The sequence below is a fragment of the Triticum urartu genome, chromosome 6A, assembly GCF_056163025.1.
Source record: "Triticum urartu cultivar PI428250 chromosome 6A, HENAU_Tu73, whole genome shotgun sequence".
Taxonomy (NCBI): domain Eukaryota; kingdom Viridiplantae; phylum Streptophyta; class Magnoliopsida; order Poales; family Poaceae; genus Triticum; species Triticum urartu.
The window spans coordinates 29,164,665-29,189,445 of record NC_141878.1 but is presented as its reverse complement, the minus strand read 5'-3'; the positions used below and the strand labels follow the sequence as shown (position 1 = coordinate 29,189,445).

General features: G+C 41.6%; 1 protein-coding gene and 1 long non-coding RNA gene across 10 annotated transcripts; both read right to left on the bottom strand.

Moving 5' to 3' along the window:
- Positions 1-8,123: 8,123 nt before the first annotated feature.
- LOC125531990 (uncharacterized) lies at positions 8,124-9,803 on the bottom strand. The gene has a single exon (XM_087529407.1). It carries the CDS (start codon positions 9,788-9,790, stop codon positions 8,978-8,980), a length of 813 nt encoding a protein of 270 aa, XP_087385533.1. The 5' UTR covers positions 9,791-9,803; the 3' UTR covers positions 8,124-8,977.
- Positions 9,804-11,065: 1,262 nt separating this feature from the next.
- LOC125516128 (uncharacterized) lies at positions 11,066-24,102 on the bottom strand. Of its 9 annotated transcripts, none has more exons than XR_015608928.1 (14): positions 23,799-24,102; positions 22,676-23,226; positions 22,012-22,197; positions 21,448-21,593; positions 21,227-21,331; positions 20,127-20,214; positions 19,936-20,042; positions 15,320-15,403; positions 13,552-15,183; positions 13,404-13,462; positions 12,963-13,327; positions 12,470-12,858; positions 12,135-12,244; positions 11,066-12,003 (listed from the first exon to the last, which is right to left on the bottom strand). It is a non-coding gene; the product is annotated as an uncharacterized LOC125516128 (long non-coding RNA). The 9 variants fall into 9 exon arrangements; XR_015608930.1 differs by adding an exon at positions 23,399-23,453 and having other exon boundaries at positions 11,069-12,003; positions 22,012-23,226; XR_007287244.2 differs by having other exon boundaries at positions 11,069-12,003; positions 22,012-23,099; positions 23,184-23,226.
- Between the last annotated feature and the right edge of the window lie 679 nt (positions 24,103-24,781).

Below are 24,781 nucleotides of genomic sequence, written 5' to 3'. Positions count from 1 at the left end.
CCTTTGTCATCGGTATGTTACTTGCCCGAGATTCGATCGTCGGTATCTCAATACCTAGTTCAATCTCGTTACCGGCAAGTCTCTTTACTCGTTTCGTAATACATCATCCCGCAACTAACTCATTAGTTGCAATGCTTGCAAGGCTTATAGTGATGTGCATTACCGAGTGGGCCCAGAGATACCTCTCCGACAATCGGAGTGACAAATCCTAATCTCGAAATACGCCAACCCAACATGTACCTTTGGAGACACCTGTAGAGCACCTTTATAATCACCCAGTTACGTTGTCACATTTGGTAGCACACAAAGTGTTCCTCCGGTAAACGGGAGTTGCATAATCTCATAGTCATAGGAACATGTATAAGTCATGAAGAAAGCAATAGCAACAAACTAAACGATCAAGTGCTATGCTAACGGAATGGGTCAAGTCAATCACATCATTCTCCTAATGATGTGATCCCGTTAATCAAATGACAACTCATGTCTATGGCTAGGAAACATAACCATCTTTGATCAACAAGCTAGTCAAGTAGAGGCATACTAGTGACACTTTGTTTGTCTATGTATTCACACATGTATTATGTTTCCGTTTAATACAATTCTAGCATGAATAATAAACATTTATCATGATATAAGGAAATAAATAATAACTTTATTATTGCATCTAGGGCATATTTCCTTCACCAAGTCTCCTGAGTTGTATTCGGTGAGAAAATCACGTTCCCGAAGGTTTCATTCCGTTTGGACTCTGTTTGATATTCCTTTTCTTAGAAACCCTAAAACAGGCAAAAAACAACAATTCTGGGTTGGGCAATCAAAAATTATAGATACGTTGGAGATGTATCAATGATACTGCCTGGAGATGGATATATTGTTTCACCTCTTCACAGGACAACATATTTTCCATGTTGTGATGGAGGCCTTTTTTTTAACACTGGGCTTTGCCACCTGTTGTTTGTCTTGTAAATAGCATTGGACAGAGATTTAAGCAAGTAGCACATTGCCTTGTCCACCTGGGATAATAATTTTGCAAGTACCTCGAGATGCCCTTGAGTTTGCCGGAATGTCGATAAACTTCCGTTCCAGAAAATTCGGGTACGCCATATGTCCTATTTTCAGCAAAGGTCATGCTGAAATTTTCCGTGAATTTTAGCATGACTTTGCTAAAAATAGGACATATGGGGTACTTGCGACTAATGCATGGGCCTGGGTATCTTAGTACTTAATTAAGTAGGATCAACTGCATATAGAAGTGTGATATCAACTCATAGTTATTACTAATGTCAAGAGATGATGTAGTTTTGAATTATGAACGTAGGAAATGTCATCATCGGACGACGAAAGTCTTCCGGGGGAGTGCGGCTGGTACCACGACGATCGAGTTCTATGCGACAGGCCTCACCTGGACGATGATCGACGCTTCAGCATTAAGCTCGAGGAGACCTTCGAAGTTCAAATGGTACACAACGACGACAAGTGTTGTTTTCATAATTAAGCATGACTTCAACTATTTCAACGTGTAATTTTCATCTTTTATAATTCGAGTATAGCTTATCCCATGCCATGCAAGACGCTATGTCTTAGAGAGGATGGATTTTGAAGACCATGAAAATTTTGAAACAAAGAAAATTCACCTAAGGACTCATCATGATGTGGATTTTGAAGTAAATCTGTATAATTCTGGGAGCATAACCCATTTTGGTTGCAAAAATTGGGAAGCATTTTGCAAGATGTATGGTTTTGATGAGGGTATGCTTGTCACCATGGATCTTGGTGATCCTGACATCGACCAAGACAATATGGACATTTGGGTCCTTGTTGATACGCCTCCAGTTATACCGCTATGTGATTTTCTCAAACATAGTTAATTATTAACTAATTTATATTGTTCATTTCGAAATAGTTGACAGCTTATTTCCATTGACAGCTTATTTTCATTCTTCACAGAATGTGCGGGAGATGGTAGACAAAACCCACTACACCGATGGCTCCGAATTAACTTACAAGGAGAAAAATCATCTGGTCGGATTTTGGACTGACATTGAGAATTACAATATCTACAATCAAACTCCTCAACATTATGGTCAATATGTGCCACTAGTGCATGTGTTGAACTACGGTAACTACCATGGAGATACCCTGGCAAGATTTTTTTACTATTATGACATTCGTGCATCTTTTGCATACTTCTAAAACTAGTACATCATTGCTAACTATGAAGTTATTACTATGTTCTTCAACAGATAATCCCAGAGAATTGTGTGCCTCATTTGATGTATCAGAAAGGTAGCCTTAATGTTTTGAACATACAGCCAGGTCATCCTACGAATCTCAACTGTCCATACCAGATTTCTAAATTAAGTGGAGACATGCAAATCAAAGGATGGAAAAAATGTATGGACAGTCGTAAGGAGGTGCTTGGAAGCAAAAGGAAGAGAAGCGCAAGAATTGGAGACAGGATGATCTCCATTCTCCATAATGGAGAGTCAGGGTCTATTTTGTTTTATGTTATTTTACCTTAAATAGGGTATTTAGGTCATGTTTCGGCATAGCAGTAGTAGTAGCACGGAGATAAGAGAGGACACATCTCTCAATTATCTCCGAATGCAGTATTACTTTCGACAAACTCGCTACCCGCGGTCTCGAGACTTGTAATGTTCTAACTTTGCTCAATCTTTTGAATTCGGAGACTAATATGATGAATTGTATTCGGAGACTAATCTTCTATTGTATTTGATGAATCTGCTGTTTATATGTTGTGCTATCTATATTCTGTGCAGTAATATATTTTGTAACCTGTGCAAATATCAGAAAATAAAAAAATTCCTAATATTCATACTAGTGGCACACTGCTATAAAAAATACTAGTGGCGCATTATCTGTCAATGCGCCATTAGTAACCCAGAGCACAAGGTAAATTTGGCCCCATGGGAGGCATACTAATGGCGCACCGTGTGACTTACTAATGGCGCACTGCCTGGTGCGCCACTATAGTATGGTATACTAATGGCGCACCAGGGGTGCGCCATTAGTATATGTTACTAGTGGCATGATCATAGTGGTGCACCTGTAGTGCGCCATTAATGGCCAAAATAGGCGCGCCACTAATAAGCCTTTTCCTAGTAGTTCGCGGCCAACCAATATGCTACAAGCGGCGGGCTCCGGACCACTCCACCGGCGCGGGCCCTGGCGTGGTGCCTAGTGCTGATCCGCCATCATTAGGGAATGATGGGCCGGTTCAGAGGCCGAGATTCTCTACGGCCTCCTCAGGTACAATAGTACCATCACGAGCCGTAGAAGATCCGCCTGAGACAGCTCGCGCTGCCGCACCTACGAGATCCTCCTCGGGATCAGCTTTGGCTGAAACTCCTGTGCAGGTGGCTGGATCTTCTGTGGCCATGGACTTGGCTGCGTCATCACCGCAACACACACGACTACAAAAAGGGGTAACGCAACCTGTGAACTACAAACATATAGTCAAATATGGTATGATTTGTTCTACAGGTGAACCAGGTGAGCCAAGTACAGTTGAAGAAGCACTTGGTGATGAACAATGGAAGAAAGCTATGAATGAAGAGTACATGGCATTGAAGAAAAATAAAAACATTGCACTTGGTTCCTCCACGGTAAGGTAAAAACTTGATTGACTGCAAGTGGGTATTCAAGATTAAAAGAAAATCTGATGGAACCATTGATCGTTATAAAGCTATACTTGTTGCCAAAGGCTTTAAACAAAGGTATGTCATAGACTATGAGGACACATTTAGTCCAGTTGTAGAAGCCGCTACCATCCGCCTTGTCCTGTCTATTGTTGTTTCTAGGGGCTGGAGTCTCAGACAGCTAGATGTATAGAATGCGTTCCTCCATGGTGTTCTGGAAGAGGAAGTGTACATGAAGCAACCTCTTGGGTTTGTAAGTAAAAGTGCTCCCTCTCATGTGTGCAAACTTGACAAAGCACTATATGGGTTAAAGCAAGCTCCAAGGGCATGGTATTCTCGTCTCTATCATAAGATGCGGGCACTTGGATTTGTCCCTTCTAAGTCTAACACCTCATTGTTTATTTACAACAAGTCCAACACATGCATATTTATCCTCATATATGTTGATGACATTATTGTGACAAGCTCATCTGATGAAGCGATCACAGGGCTCTTAAAGGACTTGGGTGCAGATTTTGCCTTGAAGGATCTTGGAGACTTGCACTTCTTTCTTGCGATTGAGGTAAAAAGAAACAAAGATGGACTTCATCTCTCTCAAGAAAAGTATGCAACTGATCTGGTAAAGAAAGCTGGTTTGAAAGATTGTAAACCTTCACCTACTCCACTATCCAGCTTAGAAAAAATATCTCTCACAGAAGGGACACTCTTGACATTCGTTTTCTGCACTCCAGAGGGACACTCTTGACATTTGTTTTGTGCACTCCGGAAAGAGTGGCTTAGAAGCAACATGACATTCGTTTTGTGCACTCCAGAGATCAAGTTGTAGAAGGATTTACAAAGGGATCACCTGTACGAAGCTTTGAAGACTTCAAACATAATCTCAACTTGATCAAGATGTGATTAAGGAAGGGTGTTAAACACATGGTTATGTGATACGTACAGGTGGTTGAGAGGATCATTCAGTTATTGGGATATTGAGTAGGCACATAGGATATAATCTATTGCAACCTCTTGCTAGCTTATCTCTCTTATCTCTTGTATTTCTTCCTCTCCAAAATGTAACCCTAACAAACTCTTGTACGCGTATACCAAGCTCGCACCCTGCCTATTTAACACGCAGCACGTCGCCCTCGATCGGGTAAGACATTTCCGCCAACGTACAATACGGTGGGTTCTACCATATCCGGTTGTATCCTGTGCACGCGTGGCCTGCCAATATGGCAAGGGCCCGTTGTCATTGGCTGAGAAGATGGATAGTCCAGGATGCTGGAACCGACCACCGGGATTACAACGATGGGCACCACGATGTGCTGCAACCAGCTATCAGGGGCTGCGACGACCCTTGTTGGGCAACGCTATGACGGGCAACCAATTCTACAAGCATGTCAGCGTCAGTGAAGCGAGGATGGCTGGCGTGCGCCGAGCAAGAGATGCGGTGAGGCCAGTGGTGGCGCTGCAGGCTGCCCGCATCTCTCTCTCTCTCTCTCTCTCTCTCTCTCTCTCTCTCTCTCCCTCTCCCTCTCCCTCTCCCTCTCTATGGATGCCGCAAGCGCTGCTATAACGGGGGACCAAGGGGTTGTTGCGAGCGGATGGTGCTACTGCTTGGGGGGTTGAGGGTTTATTTCCGCTATGGGGTGGTCGAGAGAAGTTGTGTTTGTTGGTTGGCTTTTGCAAGGAAAGACCACACAAAATGTACAAGGGAATAAGGTACGCGATCGAACAACGTGTTATGTTAATCAAACAGTACTAAACTGTGCCGACCGATCGGGTGCAAGCGCTGGTAGACCGTCGAAGAGCATTGCCCCTCAAAAATTTATTTGCCTATTAACCAGCATGTGCACCGGCATGCATCCCCCAAATACGTCACAGTTAGCGATCATCACTGGTTTTGGAATTTCAATATGTGAAGATCATGTTTCAATTGGATGGGGGTTGCTGGATATTGAAAAGCCAAAGGTTTTTTTCTTAGAAAAGCTTGCTCTATTACTAGATAATGCTCATGGGTATACAAAACCCGACTAGGGTTCAAGGAGAACCACACAACATGGCCGCTAAAATCACGAGCAGTAGAACTGCGAGCTAGGCTATGCGCTCCTTGATGTCCTCTGAAACGTGACTGAGATGTCCACAGCTCACGCTCTTCATCCCATTGATGACCTCCAGACAATTGCCGGCAATCAACACTCCGTTAATCGGCAAATCGGCAGACAAAGCAAGAGCTTCTCTAAAACCGAGTTCCTCAAGCAACTGCGGGTCTGAGGTACCCTGGGCTGTATGGCATCATGAGTGGCCAGGATACGAGCTTCAAGGTTACACTCATATGCTTACGAGCAAACACTTTGAAATCCAGAAAAGCTAATAGCTAGAGGCTATTTAGCCGAGCAGCTTCGAAGCAAATTCAAGCCCTGATAGGCGATTGTCTTGAAATTCATTGGACCAAGATGGTGAGCATGTACCATCCCAGCTCCAAAGACAATGCCTAAGTCATCTCTAACACAAAATCCAAACCAACCTCCGGAGCTGGTATCCTTCATGAAATCACGGTCAATGTTCAGCTTTGGATAATCTTCGGGAGGTGGCAACCATCATGCAGTGTTGCAGCAGCAGCACCCGAGCTTGGATGAGACGACCCCTACACTTTGCATGAGTAACAAGCAACACATATGTCATGACTCAGGCAGATTAGAGGTCTTCTTACTACTTACCAACAATCAAACATCTCGCAAACGACAAGGGAGGGACAAAGACAATCCCGTCCTTGCCAATTGACATCCATGATCGATCCAACACAAAATTGAATGGTTGTAATGATTAGGCAAATAATATATACCAAAGGAATATGAACTTAGAATGGTTCTCACAACAAGCCTGATAACCGGCTTCCTAGGCCTGTTCCATAGACACCGTCTACGATCAAATGCACCATCCAAATGTCCATTAGACTTGTCAAAGGCCATACAAAGGCACCAGGACATGAGGGTATCAAATACTTCTTCAAATACCATTCACCACAAGCAAGCAGAGCAACCAAAAAGCAGTAATACAAGTAGAAACTAGACGGGACAGCTACTATAAAAATGCATAACAACGGGACTCTTGTCTGAAAAGAAAGACTCCAGTCGCAAAAAGTCATGGTACCACACCATAGGAGAACCATCCCCTGTCATAGCATCCTAATTAATCCACTACAACTTATATAACGAAGATGGTTAGAATTGTTAATATAATCTAGGAAATGCAAATCTCTGCTCTCCGTTGTCACCCACCATCTCTGCTTATATCCTCCACCTTCACATGGCATGGCGGCGTCAGAGAAAACAGAGGGAGAAACAGTATGAAGGTAATTTAGCATCATTCTAGTTTTCTGCCACGTTATGCATAAAAATTTATAAATGAACTAACGAGATAAGTGGACCGTACAACTATACTAAAATCACGTGCTCAGAAACCAAATAATGAATCTGCTACAGCCATATAGTTTGCTTGTGTTTCCATCCAAAAATGCTACACCATTACATGTTAAATGGCACCATATCCCAAACAGATCTGCAATTTATAATCTGCATTCCAGGACATTAGAACTCTGATCATATAAGGAAAAATGCCACACAAACACAAAGTACCCATTATTAGCGTGGACTAGCAACTTGCCTACAAAGGAATTTTTGACTGTTATATATCTGAATCAAAAATCTCTGCATAAGCTCAAGTTTACCCACATGAACGTTTGATCCTCTAGCGTTCCAGAAAATATATATGATCCGCCAAGCAACATTTGGGAAGAAAAGACAAGTACTTGGGGTTCACAGCTAAAAACTAGGCAGTAAAAAATTACACAATGATTATATTTATGAAATAGGAAGCTAAATTCGAAGCTTGATGGAACGAATTTGTTTTAAGACAAAGAAAATATTGTTGTCAGCATGATAACAAGGCTACACTTCTTCCCGCTCTTAGTTCACCACTTGATGTTTTATACCTTTGTGGGCTCAATTTATGTTTTGCGCTGATAGTTCAGAGAACAATGATATAACAGAATGTGAGGTCCATGCTAAGAAAAAAATAATCATATTTCAGTACCATCACAAACTGGTATTAAGAGACTTGGGGGCAACAGCAGGTTCCAGAAGCATTATATTTGCTCTGCTCAGTAACTTTGAACCACACAAACGCAAATGCCATTTCTTTTGAAAAAAATGGATGATTCACCATATCAAATATATGATTTTACGGTACACAACAAAAATATGTCTGAAGCCATAACTTAAGGTTGCAGCCCAATGATATATTCTGACCCAATGGGTGGGTTAGGCATACACCTGACCCTGATGTTGATTGCGAAATGTGTGTGTCTAAGAAATTACGAATCATCACTTCCTTACCAAAAACCAACCAAATCCTAGAATTAAACATGGAATCATCATCATAAACCAGCACGAGTTTGATAAATAACCCTATAAAGACCACAGCATTACCGCCAGAATCAGCAATGAAGTATGCTTGCTCCATACCTGGAGATCTTGACCAGCAGTGACTTAATGCAGCAGCTTGCGGTCAGTCATTTACCTTCCTAGGCAACCTGTCGTCTAGGAATTATGCAAAATCGTTACGTGTCTACATCGTACATTTCATGAATCTTTCAGCATGTTGTAGTTCAAAGTAAAATGGGAGGGCATCTCAATTCACATGAAAGAAAACAAAATGCCTGCACAAGCACAGAGTAAACTAGCAAAACCATTAGGACTATCACAGGACAACAATTTTATCTTGAAGGGGCGAATAGAATTTGTGAAATTAAATTATTTTTTCCAACAAAGTCGTAGATGCATGCTTCTACAGTTGTTGATGAAGTTGAGACTGGAATCGGAAATGGAAAGAATTAATCAGAAAGTGCTACTGAATGTTGGAACCCAAGCTGTCAAACTCATCTCATAGGGGATATTATTCTCGGTCATGTATTGGACCCTACGATCCGAGAACCACCTCACAATCTCCATGGACTGCAGGTCGAGCCAGAAGAAACCGTCGCATGCGTTGATGAGCACAGTGCCGCTCCTCTCGGTGAACCACACTAGGTTGAATTGGACTGGCTTCGTCGGTGGAATGCAGCTCCCGCCTACCTTGTCAAGGAAACGCAAAATTGTCTCCGTCATGTTGATCACCACATATGGTCGTTGCTGCCACAAGGCTGTATGCTTTGACTGTGCCCAAGCTGACATATTGTCGCCGTTGGCGACGAGCAAGAGCACATTCCCGTCCATCGATGATGTTGCCAGAAGTTTTGGGTGCCGCCCATGGTGTGGGAAGCTCTTTGGGAGCTACGTAACCATCACCTTTACCGCTCTGACATTGAGCTTCAGGACATAGGTACCGGTGTCGGTCAGGCAAAACCAGTGCACAGCGCCCCCGACAACCAGAGGCTTGTTGAGGCGTCCCTGCAAGCGGCTGCCTTGCAGGCTAGGGACCTGAATCTCAGTGTAGCATCCCCACACTCCGTGCTCCGACGAGTAGGTGCGGAGCTTCAGGTGAGGGCGGTACTGTGACGTATCTAGGTATGCCATGACTACATGGAAATGCCGACCAACGGGAGTCACACCCTCATCATGGTCGCCGACGATCAAGACATAATTTATCCGAGACACCCAACGAAACGTCGGTTCAGACGGCAGGGTCAGGCTCCTGCCGGTCGCCGGGTCGCACACGCGGAGCTCTTTGGCCACGCCCACACGGGCGAGGACGAGGCCATCGCGGGACGATAGGGGAATGCCACCGCCAGTGGCCATGCGCAGCTTGGTGGCATCCGGCACGGTGGTGTCCACCAGAAATAACTCCTCCTTTGGCATTGACCAGTCACGCTGCCGGTAGATCAGGTGGCCGCGCAGGAGGGGGAGCACGAAGCGGTCGCCGTGCCGGAGGTGGAGGGGGCCATGGAGGCTGATGTATTCCTTGACGCGGCAGCGCATGTCCACGCACGTGGCGGCGCAGCGCACGAAGGTGGCCGGGTCGGTGCGCGCCGCAATGTCCACCAGCACGTCCAACGGCAGCGACGCTGCCTTCTGCCTCCGCCCTCTTGCAGCTTGCGTCCGCGACCTGGCGTCGCCGCCGCCGCCTACCATGGTCGATGCCTCCATGGGTGGCTCTACGAGGGAGCCCAGTACCGGGCGAGATCCGATCGCGTCCCGATCGATGCGGTATAATTAGCCCAGATCATAGACGTGTATCATAGGAATAGTATCTGTTTTGGTGGTTCGCACGTAGAGGTTTCCATAAACTGTGATCTGTTTTGGTGATCCACATTTCCCGGTTCTAACTTCTAACAGCCCGTAATATAACGGAAAGTCCACGATCCCCCTAATTCTGCAGTTTCGTTGTCAACAGTTTCCTCCGAAATCGTTCCAAATACCTGCCCTTCGTGCGGGCATACACTTAAGAATGTTACGACATAAGAGAGAAGCTGAAGAATTGATTGGTGGTTAGATTGCAGAACAGATCTTTATACTAGTAAGCTTGCATGTGCAATGCACGTCTCAAACATTGTTCAATCAAAATTCAAACCAATATACATACAAATGGTTCAAAATATATATGTATTAAATGCATTTAATAATAAATGTTTGAAAAATATAAATTAAATGCATAAAAATGTTTCAAAATATATAAATTAAATGGATACACAGTGTTGTGATGTTGCCCAAGTTGTACTTTGAAAAGTGGGAGTATTGTGGTCATACAAACAATATATACATTATTTCATTCGTTCACTATTTTCATAGGATGTAAAAAGAACAGATTAAATCTAGTTATAATTGAAAAGCATCATTGAATTGTGTCGGTCCATGGACATGCAATCCTAAAATTGTTCTTAATATCATGATGTAAACAGGTGATAACTAAAGATGGAAAAAAGTAATCAATGGATACAGTCAATATCATGGTATGATCAATCGACAACTCAAGGCTGAGAAAAATTAAATCAAGAAATAGTTAAATCAACGGATGATTCACAGATGAGGTTGCTAACCAAAGGCTTGCGTAAAGATGCTAATGGTGTTGATAAGGTATTATGGAATTTCTAAGACTTGATTATGTACTGCAGATACTCACCCTAATGACTACTAAAATGGAATAAATCACACACAAATATCAATGCCATTTAACCAACATTCAAAAGTGAAATCTTAACATCAAAATGTTTTCCGTAAAGCAGAGAGTGTATATTACAACTGTTATTGTCAATAAAAATAAATGCTGACAAAAAATATCATAAATCCAGGACATCCATCTGATTGCCTAGCTCAAGGGTTATATGCACCCAAGACGCTACAACAACATCATCATCGGTCATGTACACAAATATATGCTTAAATTTCTTCCATCAGTGCCACCCATTAGTAGTGCCGTTAACTTAAATTTCTTCCTCAATGGGCAATCAAGATTATGCTCCGCGGAATTTTGCATGGAATTCCTTATTATTTAAGAAGTGAATATCACAGCTCATAAAATAATCCAATGAACACAAGCAAAAAAATGAAAGAAAAAATGCATAGTATATATAAGCTATAAAAGACAATCATCTTGGTCAGTCAACATAATTGACATGACAGACATTGGATGCTTTTAAGAAAATAGGTACATGCATAATAGGAGTCTTCTATCAACATCCCTTCTTAAAACGTATACATGTATCAGAAATACATGCTTCCACCCATCCACATCAAGAACAGAAGGACAATATATAAACAAAAGCACTGACAAAGGGGGTGTAGGTTAGCATAGATATGGAAGGCAGTAGGTGCAGGGGCATGCAGAATATGCAGTGGAGAAACCTGGACAAGTGGAGATGCTCAGATTTCTCGTCCGCTTAACACACTACAGCCTAGAGTCTAAACATCGTGCAGGGGCGGTGGTCAATGCCGGAGAACGTCTCGTTAATGGAGTCATCTCGATGGTCGTGAATGCGAAGGAAGGGATCAAGAACGATCAGACAGTATAACTTCCTTTAGTCTGAACGGCAGATCATGATCGTTGAATCAGAACAAGATCAACACATCCTTGTATGTGCTAGGCTCCACCAACATGATGAAGATGAATATCTTGGTGAGGTCACAAATTCTGAGTATGGTTCTTTAGATATATCACTTCCTGGCATCCAGCATCAGATCTTGTTATCCTTCTTCTCTTGTTAGGTCCAGAGCAAGGTGGTGGCTGGTGGGGTGTATGATGAGCTTGTGAAACTTGACGACACCCTAACACAATCTCCAGAATCATCACCATCACTCTTTACACTCTCAGTGTCCAGTCCACGGTAGATGGGCTGTTTTGGAATGAATATGTATTCACATGTCTAGGAGTATCATAATAAAATAAATAATATCAGTTCTCGGGGTTTTTCTTTCCCTAGAGAGGTATTTCGTTTCCGAAACACGATTGAATGAACACAAGCGTCAACCATAAGTATAAAATGCAAGTACTTACAGGATGATCTTGATTACTGTACTTCCAAGCTCCTTCACAAGAGGAAGTATGTTGCGTGCCATTTAAGGTAGGATAGGCGTCAGAGAAGAACTTCTATGTGATTGTAAATGCTGCAGCATGTAGTCGCAATTAACACATAGCACTCATGGAGGCATAATGTGAGGTACACTACATAATTTTCAAATTTCCTTGGCTAGACACACCAAACAAGCCGGTTTGAAGAAGTTTGAACTCTTAACAAAAAAACACAGATGTTCTCATCATTCAGATTTTTGACTAATTGTCTGTCTGATTTGCAAATACTACCTCCGCATACAAGCCAAAAGAAAAATTACCTTAGCTGATGCCTATTGCACATTGAAAAGAAGGCAACAAAACAGTAGAAAATTCTCCGGGCTGCATGGAAAATCTAAAACAAGAGCCGATGTAAGTTGCATAATATACTAATTGAAAAAAATAGTAGGCATGCAAACAAATTTATGTTACATGGTACAGAAGATCTTTCCAGTGTAATCCCCAAATGGTAGTTTCAGATATAAGTGCAGGTGCACTGGATGCAGAACCAACATGATATAACAAACTTAATGCTGACCAGGTTTGTCTAAAACATCAACAATATCATCAAAGAAGTGTGCTACAAAACTTGCTAGTGCAGTGACAAGTCGGAAAGGTGCGGCTAGTATCTCTCCGACGAACCAAATTACAGGGTACAAGACTGAATTGGCTGCAGTAAATAAAATGCAAATAAAAATATTAGTAAGTCATCAGAATAATAAAAAAGCAAAGGGAAAAAGAAACAAATCATTTGGGAGACTACAGTAACCATACCAATATTAAATATCGTACTGAAGATGAACCAAAATGGCCAAATGATAACCACACTGCATGATGTCTCCATCGCTACCATTGCAGCTGAACTGAGATATTCAACTGTTTCTGCACACACGTTCTATAGTAGCATGGTACATTCAAGAACCTCTAACAGTGGCCCCATAATTGGCTTTGTCAATACACTAAGAACAGACTTAGTAGCATTGAATTCTGCCTTGTAAGCTGAAGTAAAATGTACAAGAAATTGTATACCAACACCTGAGTCCAATAGCATTGAACGCTGCCTTGTATGCTGAAGCTTATTGTTTGTGAGTGACTGAAAGTATTACCATCAGAACGGAGTGTATCCAAGGCATGTGTATCTATTACACCTCAAATATAAAATTAGCTTCCATGCAAAAGAAAATTTTAGCTTAAACAAATTGTACTCTACAATACCTGATATTGTACTATTTTGAAGATCTTTGGAGCAGGTTTTTCATTCCTTGGTTGTGTGTCTAAGTGTACAAATTAATTAGATCATACCACTCAACTATAATCAAATAAATTAGTGTAATCTGTGTGGTGGGAGAGAAGTACCACTCACCAAAGCATAGGAACGGACTGGGTAATGATGTCCTTGACAACTACAAATCACAATGTCAAAGCACATCTGGGATCGCCGCATCTGCCTGATCACTAATTGAAATGTGCTCTTCGCTGCAGCATACAGTGGCCACCAGGACGCGGAGGGCTATCTTCCCTATCTATATATTGTCATAACATTCAGATATCAAAATCCTTGAATGGCATAGACATGACCTCCAAGAGAACTATTGGAAAAGTCTTACTATACTCCTTATTTATGCATGTAAGCCAACACAAACATTCACACCACGTCCAGTGATCCCTCCATCAGCTCAAAAGGCCATTCCCTATTTTTGACCTCTATTGGAAGCCCGCCTCAGCCCGTCGATGCGTCGGCTGAGACTAAGCTGCTCGTCAGTGCTTCTAGATGGCGGCTCCATCTTTTTGGTGAATAGAAATCTCCGTATCCATCTTTTGGTGAATAGAAATCTCCGTCTCCGCTTCCTCCAAAAAGCTTACCGTCTACCACCTATGCTTCTGCGATGATGGTCATTGTGTTGCATCAAGGAAAATAAAATAGTTGGATAAACTTTTAGGTACCAGCAGAAGCAGATTGAACTGGAAATCTTAAACATGCCATATGAAAAACAAAGTAAATATTCAACTTCTACAAAAGACACGACTAATCTAGTAAAGTAATTTGGAATGTTGGCTTAACTAACTCTTTACCACTAATCTACAAAAGATACGAAGTAATCTAGTAAAGTATGAAAAAAGGAGAATGAATGTAAGCCTTTGTTTACACATGACATCAATCTGGCTTACAAAACTGGTCCACAGGAGACCAAGATGCTGGGTTAGAATGTTTTTAGATTTATTGTAGGGTGGATGCAGTAAAACATGACCATGACAAACACCATGACAGTATTTTAAAGCAATATATACAAGCTATATGATTCATGCACCTAATTATCTAAGAGCAATCCAAATAAACTTGACATATTAACTGCAGCAAAGCTTCCATGGCATGCAGAAACAGAGCATGTTGCTGGATCAACAATACAACAACCTACAGTATATGCTTGATTTTGGTTTGGATTCAGAAAATCTGTACGTTGTTTGTAATTCAGAAATTCATTGCTTCGTTCATGCGCTCAACATAGACAAATTAAATTAGACCTACACAGTAAAAAAGAATAGTAACCTTTCTAGAAATTGTTTTAGTTTGGTAGGTCTTTAGCGCCTTGTTTTACGGTGACCATCTCCTATCACATATCACAAGTAAAATTCCACCCTTCCAGGTCGCCCTGCCATGGCCCTACTTAAGCTCCTTCTCGTTCTTACTCCGGTTCCAATTAAGCAAACCCCCTCTTCTCCCAAATATTGTCTAATCTTAAAAACATCATCAGCACATCATGCAGCAGGAGAAAACCCATACCAAATGTACAGCTGCAGGAGTGCCGAACAACAATGCTTTCAGCCAATCAACGCTATTCAGAGAAAAAATCAACAAACTGAAAAAGCTTGCATGATGGACTGGACAAAATGATACACCTCTCCTCAAACATAACTTGGAGATGAGTTCGTAGACCTGTACATATACCTCTCAGATATATCCTTCAGGCTCAGGTTCAAATTTAGGCTCAAGTTCCTGGAAATGAGTTGCAATAAGAAAATCAGTGAGAAATTTACTCGCAACAAGGAGAAAATCAACAAAAGCCAAAATCAATGCTGAACTCGTCACCAGCATGCTGCACTTACTCCCTAAAAAAACATCCTGCACTTACCGAGACAGCATGCCAATTCCTCCTCTCCTCTAATCAGGCGACTTGGCGAGATGTCATGTGTGGCGACCTGCCTACTGTAAAGAGCTGTTGAGGGAGGGCACGAAGAGGACCCTTTGTCAGCGAGCAGAGGAAGAGGCGAACACCATCACACATGTATCGATCCATCAATGTGTAACTATGCTCGTCATCAAAATCAATTACAAGGTAATTCAGTAGTAATGATGAACCTGCTATGTCACAAGAACAACTAATTTATTCAGTAGTACACTGGTATTTGTTAACACTCTTGGTTGATACAGAGAATGAAGATAATGGTTTCTTTTACAAATATATTACAAGTATAACAAGAAGACGTAGTACATCAAAGATAATGGTTTCTTTAACAATCTTTGACGCAGCTTCTTCAGTTGAGAGGATGCAACTTCTTCAGGGGAGAAATCCCTCCATTAAAAAAGGAACACGAGACTGTACCAGCGCTCGCCGCTCGGGGATGCCTGCTGAGACGCTGCTGTCGCCGTCCCTTGGTCCTCGCCGAACCTCTTTGTCACATTGTCCAGGAACTTGCTCAGCGCCGAATCTTGGATTGGTGAGTCTGGCACGCAGCAGACCACATGGACGCCCACCTTGTCCCGGCAACCGCAGTGCGACCCCTCCATCCAGCGCACCATGAAACGGCACAGAGCTGGTCACCCGTGCGGAGATCGCCACAGCGGGCGTCGTCGAGGGTGGGGCACGTGGCGGCCGAGACGAAGAAGGATCGCTCGATTGACCGGACGGCTGGTCCTATTCTTGCATGACTGCTCCTGCCGCCTCCCCTTGCGCGTGCAGGTCGGCACCGCTTGTGCCCTCGCCGTCCGGCGGCTGCGGCGGATGGGAGCGGCGTTGCCAGCCGGGCCACTGTGCCGGGGGAGGCACGGCCGGGCGCGCCTCTGCCAGAGGTCACCGGATCCAGCGCCAGGACATGGGTCCGCGCCGCCATCAGATGGGCTCATCGGCGGCGGCAATCCGCGGGCAGCAGAGGATTGTCGGCTCGGGGCGGCCGAGCGAAGGATCTGCGGGGGGCGGCCGAGCGAAGGATCTGCGGGAGACGTGGGCAGTAGAGGGGGAGTAGCGAAGGTCGTGGCATTTGTGCGAGCAGTTTTGCTCAGGACGAAGGGATGGCGAGGATTGGTGGTGCGGGCCGTTTGTCTGGGTCGTTTCATTTATTGTGTGATTAGTGGCTTGCTAGTGTTAAACATAGAGAGACCGTGGACCATTAGATCTTGATGATGGATGGGTGCGATTGTTTAGATTTGTCCCTCTCATTCTTTTATAGTGGTAGTAGATAGTAGATGGCATGGTGGGTAATTAAAGCGTAAAACGCGTTTAGTATGCTGGAGGGATGTAGACCATCAGATTGCAGGTTTCGATGGATAGGATGATCTGGTTCTCCGCCCTCTTTTTCTTTTATAGTGATAGTAGATGCAGCATCCTTGAGGTCCTTGTGGTTTTTTTTTGTGTGGTTTTTTGTGGGTTTTTTTTGTATGTGAGACGATGAGATTCTCAGCGGAGCTCCTTGTGTGGCTTTTGACTTGAGGTCCCGATGTAGCATCTCATTGCGCCTCGTATGCACTTTTCTATATTTGTACAAAAATTGGTCACATGGTCCCTCTCAAAGACCTTGGTCCTCTCCACTACTTTCAATAGCTTGTTGAATTCGTTTATCATTCTATTTTTAAAAGCTTCCCTATTTAAATCCACCAACTTGTTAGATGGTCGAGGTAATAACACATATAGCTTGTTCAGAGGATTGTTTGGGAATGGTAGGTCTCGGGGTAACAAAATACACGTGGAAGAACAAGCGGAAGCGGATATGCCTCAAAAGATGTTGGTGGAGGAAGCATGTGGTCATCGGGAAAACACTATGGCTATCCACCCCGTTGCTGTCCCTGAGTGACACACATCGCTAGCAGCATCCTTGACTTCACCTACCATTGCTAGCTGTCCATATTCAGTGTTGTTAGCTCTCCCTCCGTAAGGAAATATAAAAGCGTCTTAGTGATCTAAACGCTTTTATATTTCTTTATGAAGGGAGGACATCATAATTTGATAATGCATCCGGGCTCTTTGTGCGCTCGATAGATAACGAGCTACTGCACGTCTTTGTAAGATGTGGAGAGATCTCTTCCGTTGGTGTGTTATGATGGTGGGAGGGGGGTGTACCTAAACAGAAGTGGAAATACATATGATGGACTGATGACTTTACTAACGAGCTCTTTATTTTTTGTTGGGATTGACTAGCCCTTTTAAGATACCCACCTTACATATTTATATAAGTCAGTTTTTACCCACGAGTACATATTTGGCGGCACTCCATAATATAAGTCACTTTTTACTTCATGTTTAAAAGAAAAAATATGTATAGAATGAATTAATCGGGAGGTTCTAGAGAAATGGTGAATGGTCATTGTGTGGGTGGAACCATGTCTCGCGTGGCAACTGGCATTCGCAAGGAAATCTAACCAAACACGCGGATCCATCTCTGTGCGTTATGCCCTTTGCGAATACTAAGCGATACAAGGTGTACTAAACAACATTGCTCTCCTTCCCAGTGCCTCCAGTTTCCATTTTGATTTCTCCACATGATGTTCTCCCTTCTGGACCTCATTGCTCTCAGCCACAAGCTTTGTTGCCTTTCTCCAACTGATATCGAGCAAGCTGTGATTCTACTTGGTCAAAGATTGAACTATATATATATATATATATATATATATATATATATATATATAGGTAAATTGTTTGGGGCACCTAGGTGCCTGGACACCTAGGGCTGTTATGGCAAGTCATATTAGTTAGTGCATGTCATACAATTGACAAAATGATGGCTTTCCATATTTTGTTTGCATGCATTAGTATCCTAAATGGTCAATGTTTTTTTTCAAAACACAAATAATCTGAACATTCGTACTTGGGTGGGTATATACGTACATGTACCCAAGATATAACCACATGTACATGTTATTTGACCATGATACCAGTTAGTGGGTATTATACCTAACTAAAATATGTACGTGTTGTTTTATACTCAATGAAAATATACACATAAATGTCATACCTTTTAGTGAGTATTATATTGGTGTTATACCCAATAGAAATATACACATAAATATACATACCTTGATGTGAATATACACATGAATAAACATAACTCAATGTTAGTATACACATGAATATCTACGCGTTAGTGTTATACCCAATAAAAATATACACATAAATATACATACCTCGATGTGAATATAAACATGGATATATATACCTCGATGTTGGTATACACATGAATATCTACACGTCCGTGTTATACCCGATGAAAATATTTACATAAATATATATAACTTGATGCGGATTTTATTTGTATATATCCATAAATTGCACACCTTTTAATAAGTGGTACATGTACCCGAGATACCCACATGTATTTTATTAAACCGTGATACCGGTTAGTGAGTATTATACCTAATAAAAATATGCACGTGTTGATGTTATACCCAATGAAAATATGTACGTGTTGGCGTTATACCCGATGAAAATGTATACATGCTAAAAATATTACATGGTCTTTTATTAATTAATTATCTTGCATTTACCATACATGCCAAAAAGTATGATAATTAATTAATTACAATTTCCTATTACAAAGGGACAAATAATGATATGTATTAATTAGACAACGTTATTACTTTCCATAGCAGTAACGCCATGCAAAAAATAGGAAAGTAATAATACAGGTATGCATGCCAAATTTAAGCACATCTTATCAGCGAAAGCTAGTAGATCCAACGGCATCTAGGCAAGGAGCATGGGCACCTAGGTGTCCCAAATTGTCGTACAGAATAAGTTACTATTCATCATTCAGGGTGCAGAATAAGTTATTCTTTATCTGAGATAATCTTACGATCATTTCATAATTAAATTAGGTTTGGAATTCAAATAGTTACATTCCTATTGATTCACTACGTAAAATTTGACATAAGAAAATAAAAATATAGGTCATAAGACAAGAAAATTTACAGTTTATGTGTATTTTAGACTATGTTTTTACGTTTGTAATTTTACATAACATAAAAAAAATTTACGATGATTATATATTTTCTTACGGTCTCTTTTTGTGTCGGAAAAAATAAAAAACTTACGGAACGTAAAATTATGGTGCATTGATGATAAAATAGAGGGGGGTGAAAAATAACTATTCCTTACCCAGGGTGACGAATAGCGCGACCCTATATATATACTAGTGGTTGGGGCGCCACCTGGTGGCGCCGCCTGAAAAGAAGTTGGGGCGGTGCCTGGCGGGAGGCACCCCTTTCAGTCACCTATTTATACTTAGTGTTATTGCAGTAGACTTAGTATATCAATAAAAAGTGATATCATAGATATTAAGAGGCTTATACGAACACAAAGGCAATAGTGTTATAGTTTAGAGGACTAACTACATACAGTACCGGTGATTCAAAAGTGACAGAATAATAGTAGTTGCTAATATAAACCACCAACTGATTCAGAAAATACAGCAGCACAGAGGATATGTCAAAAACAAATCAGTAAGATCAACGCATTGAACGGCCCGTCAACCGGCTCACCTGATGTGCAACATCCTAATCAGTGAGAGCCATTTCTCCTCCTATGCTGACTAATGCTACATCAGCCGCCGAAGAGGCCCCTGGTGAGCAATGAAGATGAACGGCATCTGACGAGGCAAGAACAAGAAACATGAATATAGGAAGAGGCAGAAGCGAGCAAGAGAGGAGAGACCAAACGCTGTATCACTTACGTTTTATCTACTGACCACTATATCATTCGTCATCATCGTCTCACGCCACCTTGGCCACCACTGTTGATCAACACCGTCTTGCACTGCACTGTCATATTCATGTCGGTACTCTAATAAAGTGAATTTTTTCCATACAGGGATGTGCTTCTGCAGCATGCATCTACAAAAGTCCCTATATAGTAGTACATGTGATTGAATTTATTCCTCTCTGATGTCTATAATTACCATCTACTCCCTATGTTCCTTAGTCTCTTAGATTCTGACATGAACATGATACTACACTGGCGTTTGGTGTAAGTGGTATTTTTTAAATGATAAAGTAGACTACTCTTGGTTATTGTCTCGCACACTGGAATCGATTACAATATAACCCACATGATCAATCATTCATTCATTTACTACTTTGTGCGTCTGATCACCCATGCTTTATCGAACTTGTAACCGTCACTTGTATAGCTATATGCTCTTACTATTACCGTCTGTATAGCTATATGTATGTGTTACATCATAGTCTCTTCCAGAGGACATCATTGCTTCATATAAAAGATTTTACTGTGAATAGAGTAATTTAATTAGAGTAATCTTTATTATCACTGCGTAAAGAAAAACAAAGGATAAAAGCATACTAGAGCCAATTCACTCCTATCAAATATAATATTATTTCTTAAACATGACCGCATATATTTTTGGAACGAGTGGTACTACACACTTGCTTGAAAGTGTTGATAACATATTTCCAGTCCAAAAAGAGGCATTTTTTCAAAAGCGTATACTACTTCAGCAACTCATAGATTATGATGTTGGTTTGAGTGCCAAACTGCCAATACAGGCAAGATAACCAATACAGGAACGGACTGAATTAGCTTTCCTTGTCTGAAAAAGCACTAAGTTAGCTTCCTTTATTCCTTAATTTGAAAAATGATTGAATTAGTTTCAGTTCCTGAATTATGCAACTACATCAAGGTGATACAAATACAACCGAAACAACACCAGTTAATTCACTAATCAGTCCTTTCCACTGAAGCTAAGCATGCCTGACAAACAAATATGTTTAATTTCTACATCGTCAACAGATGAGAAGACTGAACACAAGGTCTTACGCTTGAGCCGATGATGTAGAGGCCACCATATTGTTGAAGAGGTGCTGGACATCGATGTGGCTGAAAGCACTCGTGAGTAGTGTGTGCGGATGCCCACTCATGAAACTGTCCAGCAACATTTGGTCGTCAACAAAATCATCAGGTCATAGTATTGTCCAGACCACCAGTATGGAAATGAAGGCACAAGTCGATGCCCTGTATAATCGTAACCATGGACTAACCGTGAAATGTTTCATCATGAACATCATATCCACGTTGCTAAACTTCAAACGTTAAGGTGTACTGCATTATTTTCTTGGTGCATTCCTGGACATAAGTCATGCTACATATCAACATTCCATCACATATATCTGCACAACTCTAAAACCTACACAAATATCAAACATAATTAGTTCAAAAAACACTCTTGAATTTGCCTCGCCAAATATGCACACAGCAGGTATGATTTATCTTCTTGAAAACAAAAATATACACATATTTCCTCCTGTTTAGTATAGACCCTCACCATGGAACATGATGAAAAAAAATAGATTATGCACACTGCATGTTCATGCTAAAATCAGCCATTCAGATAATTTGTAATTAACTAAACTGCAGAGATAATGTCAAAGTGACCACTGGCAAGCTTTTGAAAAAAGGATTCAGCTAAGAATGGTTCATATGCTAGTACAGTAGTATAAAATGATCTTGTATGGCTGAAGACTGAAGTATGGTCTAAACAAAGCAGAAAAGTGAATGAAACAAGTCATGAAGGCATATAATAAATCAATAAAAAAGGATCATACCATCATCTACGCCAAACCGAATTGATCTCCCTTCTTAAACATGATAAGAGCCGTGCTTGCCTACAATTGTAGTTGGAAAGTACCTTCACTTTTCAGAAATCTGAAGGTTTTATTGTCCAAATAATTCACTCCATATTATCTCTCGAATGAAGCCAAGTTCAGTAAAGAGAATATGGTTCAGCAAGCCTATGAAAGCACCGAGAGAATTCTTGTCAGCACAAAAAGCACCAAAGCTATACATGTATTGCACTGTACATGGAGAATGATTAGGAAAGTGAGAATATAGAATGCCCTGCATCAGTTCCTTCACCTTCTAAATCTTTCCTTTAAATCCATTTGCAGATAGGCAGTAAATATATGTGCAGAAATCAGTCATCGACAAGAAGAAATAAAGATCTATAAACTATGGGTACTATTTTTGTTACAAAACTGAAGAGCGGATTCTTAACATCTACATCATATAAAAGGGAAGTACTTGCTAAGTTCTTAACCATTTGTCCATTTGTATGGGCAAAATAGGACAAAGCAATCTGACAATTTGTACAAGAAAAAAAAAGAGGTAATGTAAACAACAGAACAAAAAGGTTAGGTTCAGAAAGTAAGGAAACAGCGAACGAGAAATCATTATCAGATAAAAAATTGAACAACAAAAAGGAAACATTACCTATGCATAATTTTTTTGGCTCTGAAGGAAATCAAGACCCTTAAGGATATGAGAGGTGAAGTTGTGGACAGCGTATTCTATCATTGCACACAATGTTGACTAATGCACTTATTAACTGAACCCGGATGAACATATTCCAGGTATATCTGGAATCTATCTTGAGTCAGCAAGAATCCATATAACTGTTAATAGCAAAATTATCCACAACAATATATGATTATGGATTATTTTGCAAACTAACGTCATGGAGCCAATGAGCTATATATCTATGTCTATGTACTTTATTATCAAGAAATAGTTATGGATTATTTTGCCTTCTTTCTTCAGGATACGGGTATGAACTATCTTCAACGGACATATACAACTGAAACAGCAGATTGCTGCTACTCCTTCCCTTGTTCTGCAACAGCCGCCTGTCTCTCCCCTGTACAATTTCCTCATAAGTGCAGCAGCAACTGTATCTTGGTTTCATTTCAGTTGGTTAAAACCCAAAAAGGACACGACTTACCTGTTTGGAAGTAGAGCAAGACAATCCATCGTCTGAATGAAGCCTAGTAGGAAAAAATATTCAAGTCATAAATTCGCACACATACAAGTAAAAAGTGAACACAAATTAGCAATGGTCAATTTCTTACGAAGCAAAGAACTTTAGGTATTTACAGACGACTGTGATATATGTACTCATGCTTTCATATGCAAAGGATAAAAAAAAGCTGAGTGTACATGTGTGTACTTCATCCAGAATACGTATGGATGATTATCAACAAGAGCGTCAAACCTGCATCATGTACCAATGATTACCTAAGTCCAAAAGGCTTATAAGAATCAAAAGTGAGAAAAAAATCATGTGCTAAACGAGCACCCCTACCAGCCTCTCAACGCACGGAATCAATCTCCCGATGAGTAGATCTGGAGGTGAAACAGGGGTAGGCAGGCAACCGAGAGAGAGGATAGGGGAGAACGAGCATAAATAATCCCTAAATAAAGGGTCAGGCAGGAAGAGAGAGAACGGGAACCACGCAGTGTAGGCCTCGTCCACCGCCGGGCGCCGCCGCGACTATAGGTATAGGAGAAGGCGCAAATGAGGAGAAGAGGATAGGGATAAAACGGCGCTGGTACTTACCTTTATCTATCATTGACCGATTTTTCTCGTCGCCGTCGCCTCCCTCCGCCTCATCCACCGGCCACGGCCGCCGATTAGCTTCGTCTTGCATCCCACTGCCATATTCTCCTTGGGGATCCGGCCGTTGCTGGTCCAATATGGTTCCCCTCCTCATTCTACTCACGAATCTATGGCTATCTTCCTCCGCACCGGAGGATGGGTGGGGCGGCGCGACGAGAGCGAGGAGTGGATGTCCGCGTGAGCGAGGAAGACGAGGAGAGGTTGCGTGCCGTGGCGGTAGAGGAAACGAGGAAAAGAAGCGAGGTGCGATGTATCTGAGAAAGCTACTCCTCATCAAGAGGTGTGGGCCCAACCACAACGATCCAGCCGCATCGCTCCCTCTCGCACAGTAAGACTAGCCACAATGAAGAGTAACATACACTAGTAACATACACATATTTCTAAATTATGTTACTACCTTCATAGTGGGTAGTAACATAGGTGTGGCGTCATGCAAAGCTCCATTTATTATGTTATAGACTCATACTGCATTGAGACATGTGATGTTACGGTAACTAGCTAAGTTACTAGAACTACCGTTCTCTTCATTAACTCATTGTCACATAGACAAATTTGCTTAGTTGGACTTGAAGTTACTGCTGAAGTTACTCCTACTGTGGCTAGTCTAAAACGCGACAGTAAAACCTGCGGACGTGGCACTCAGTGAGCGGGCGCCCATGCCGCGACTGTTAAAGGGTTCAATATAGGATCCATGCACAGTGATGACAAACTTCATATCATCACTTTTACGGTTGAACATTGTGGCTCAGTAAAGGATGGGACAAGAGGTTGTTGGCTTGTGTTAGCATGCTAGTTGAATGGCCTTGCTAGTCTTTTCTGGCTAGGGCAGCGTAGGGCCGGGGTACTAGGAATGAGAACACATTTTGCACCACAACTTTTATGGACGAGCACTTTTAAGACGCTTAACAAATCTATGTAGAGGT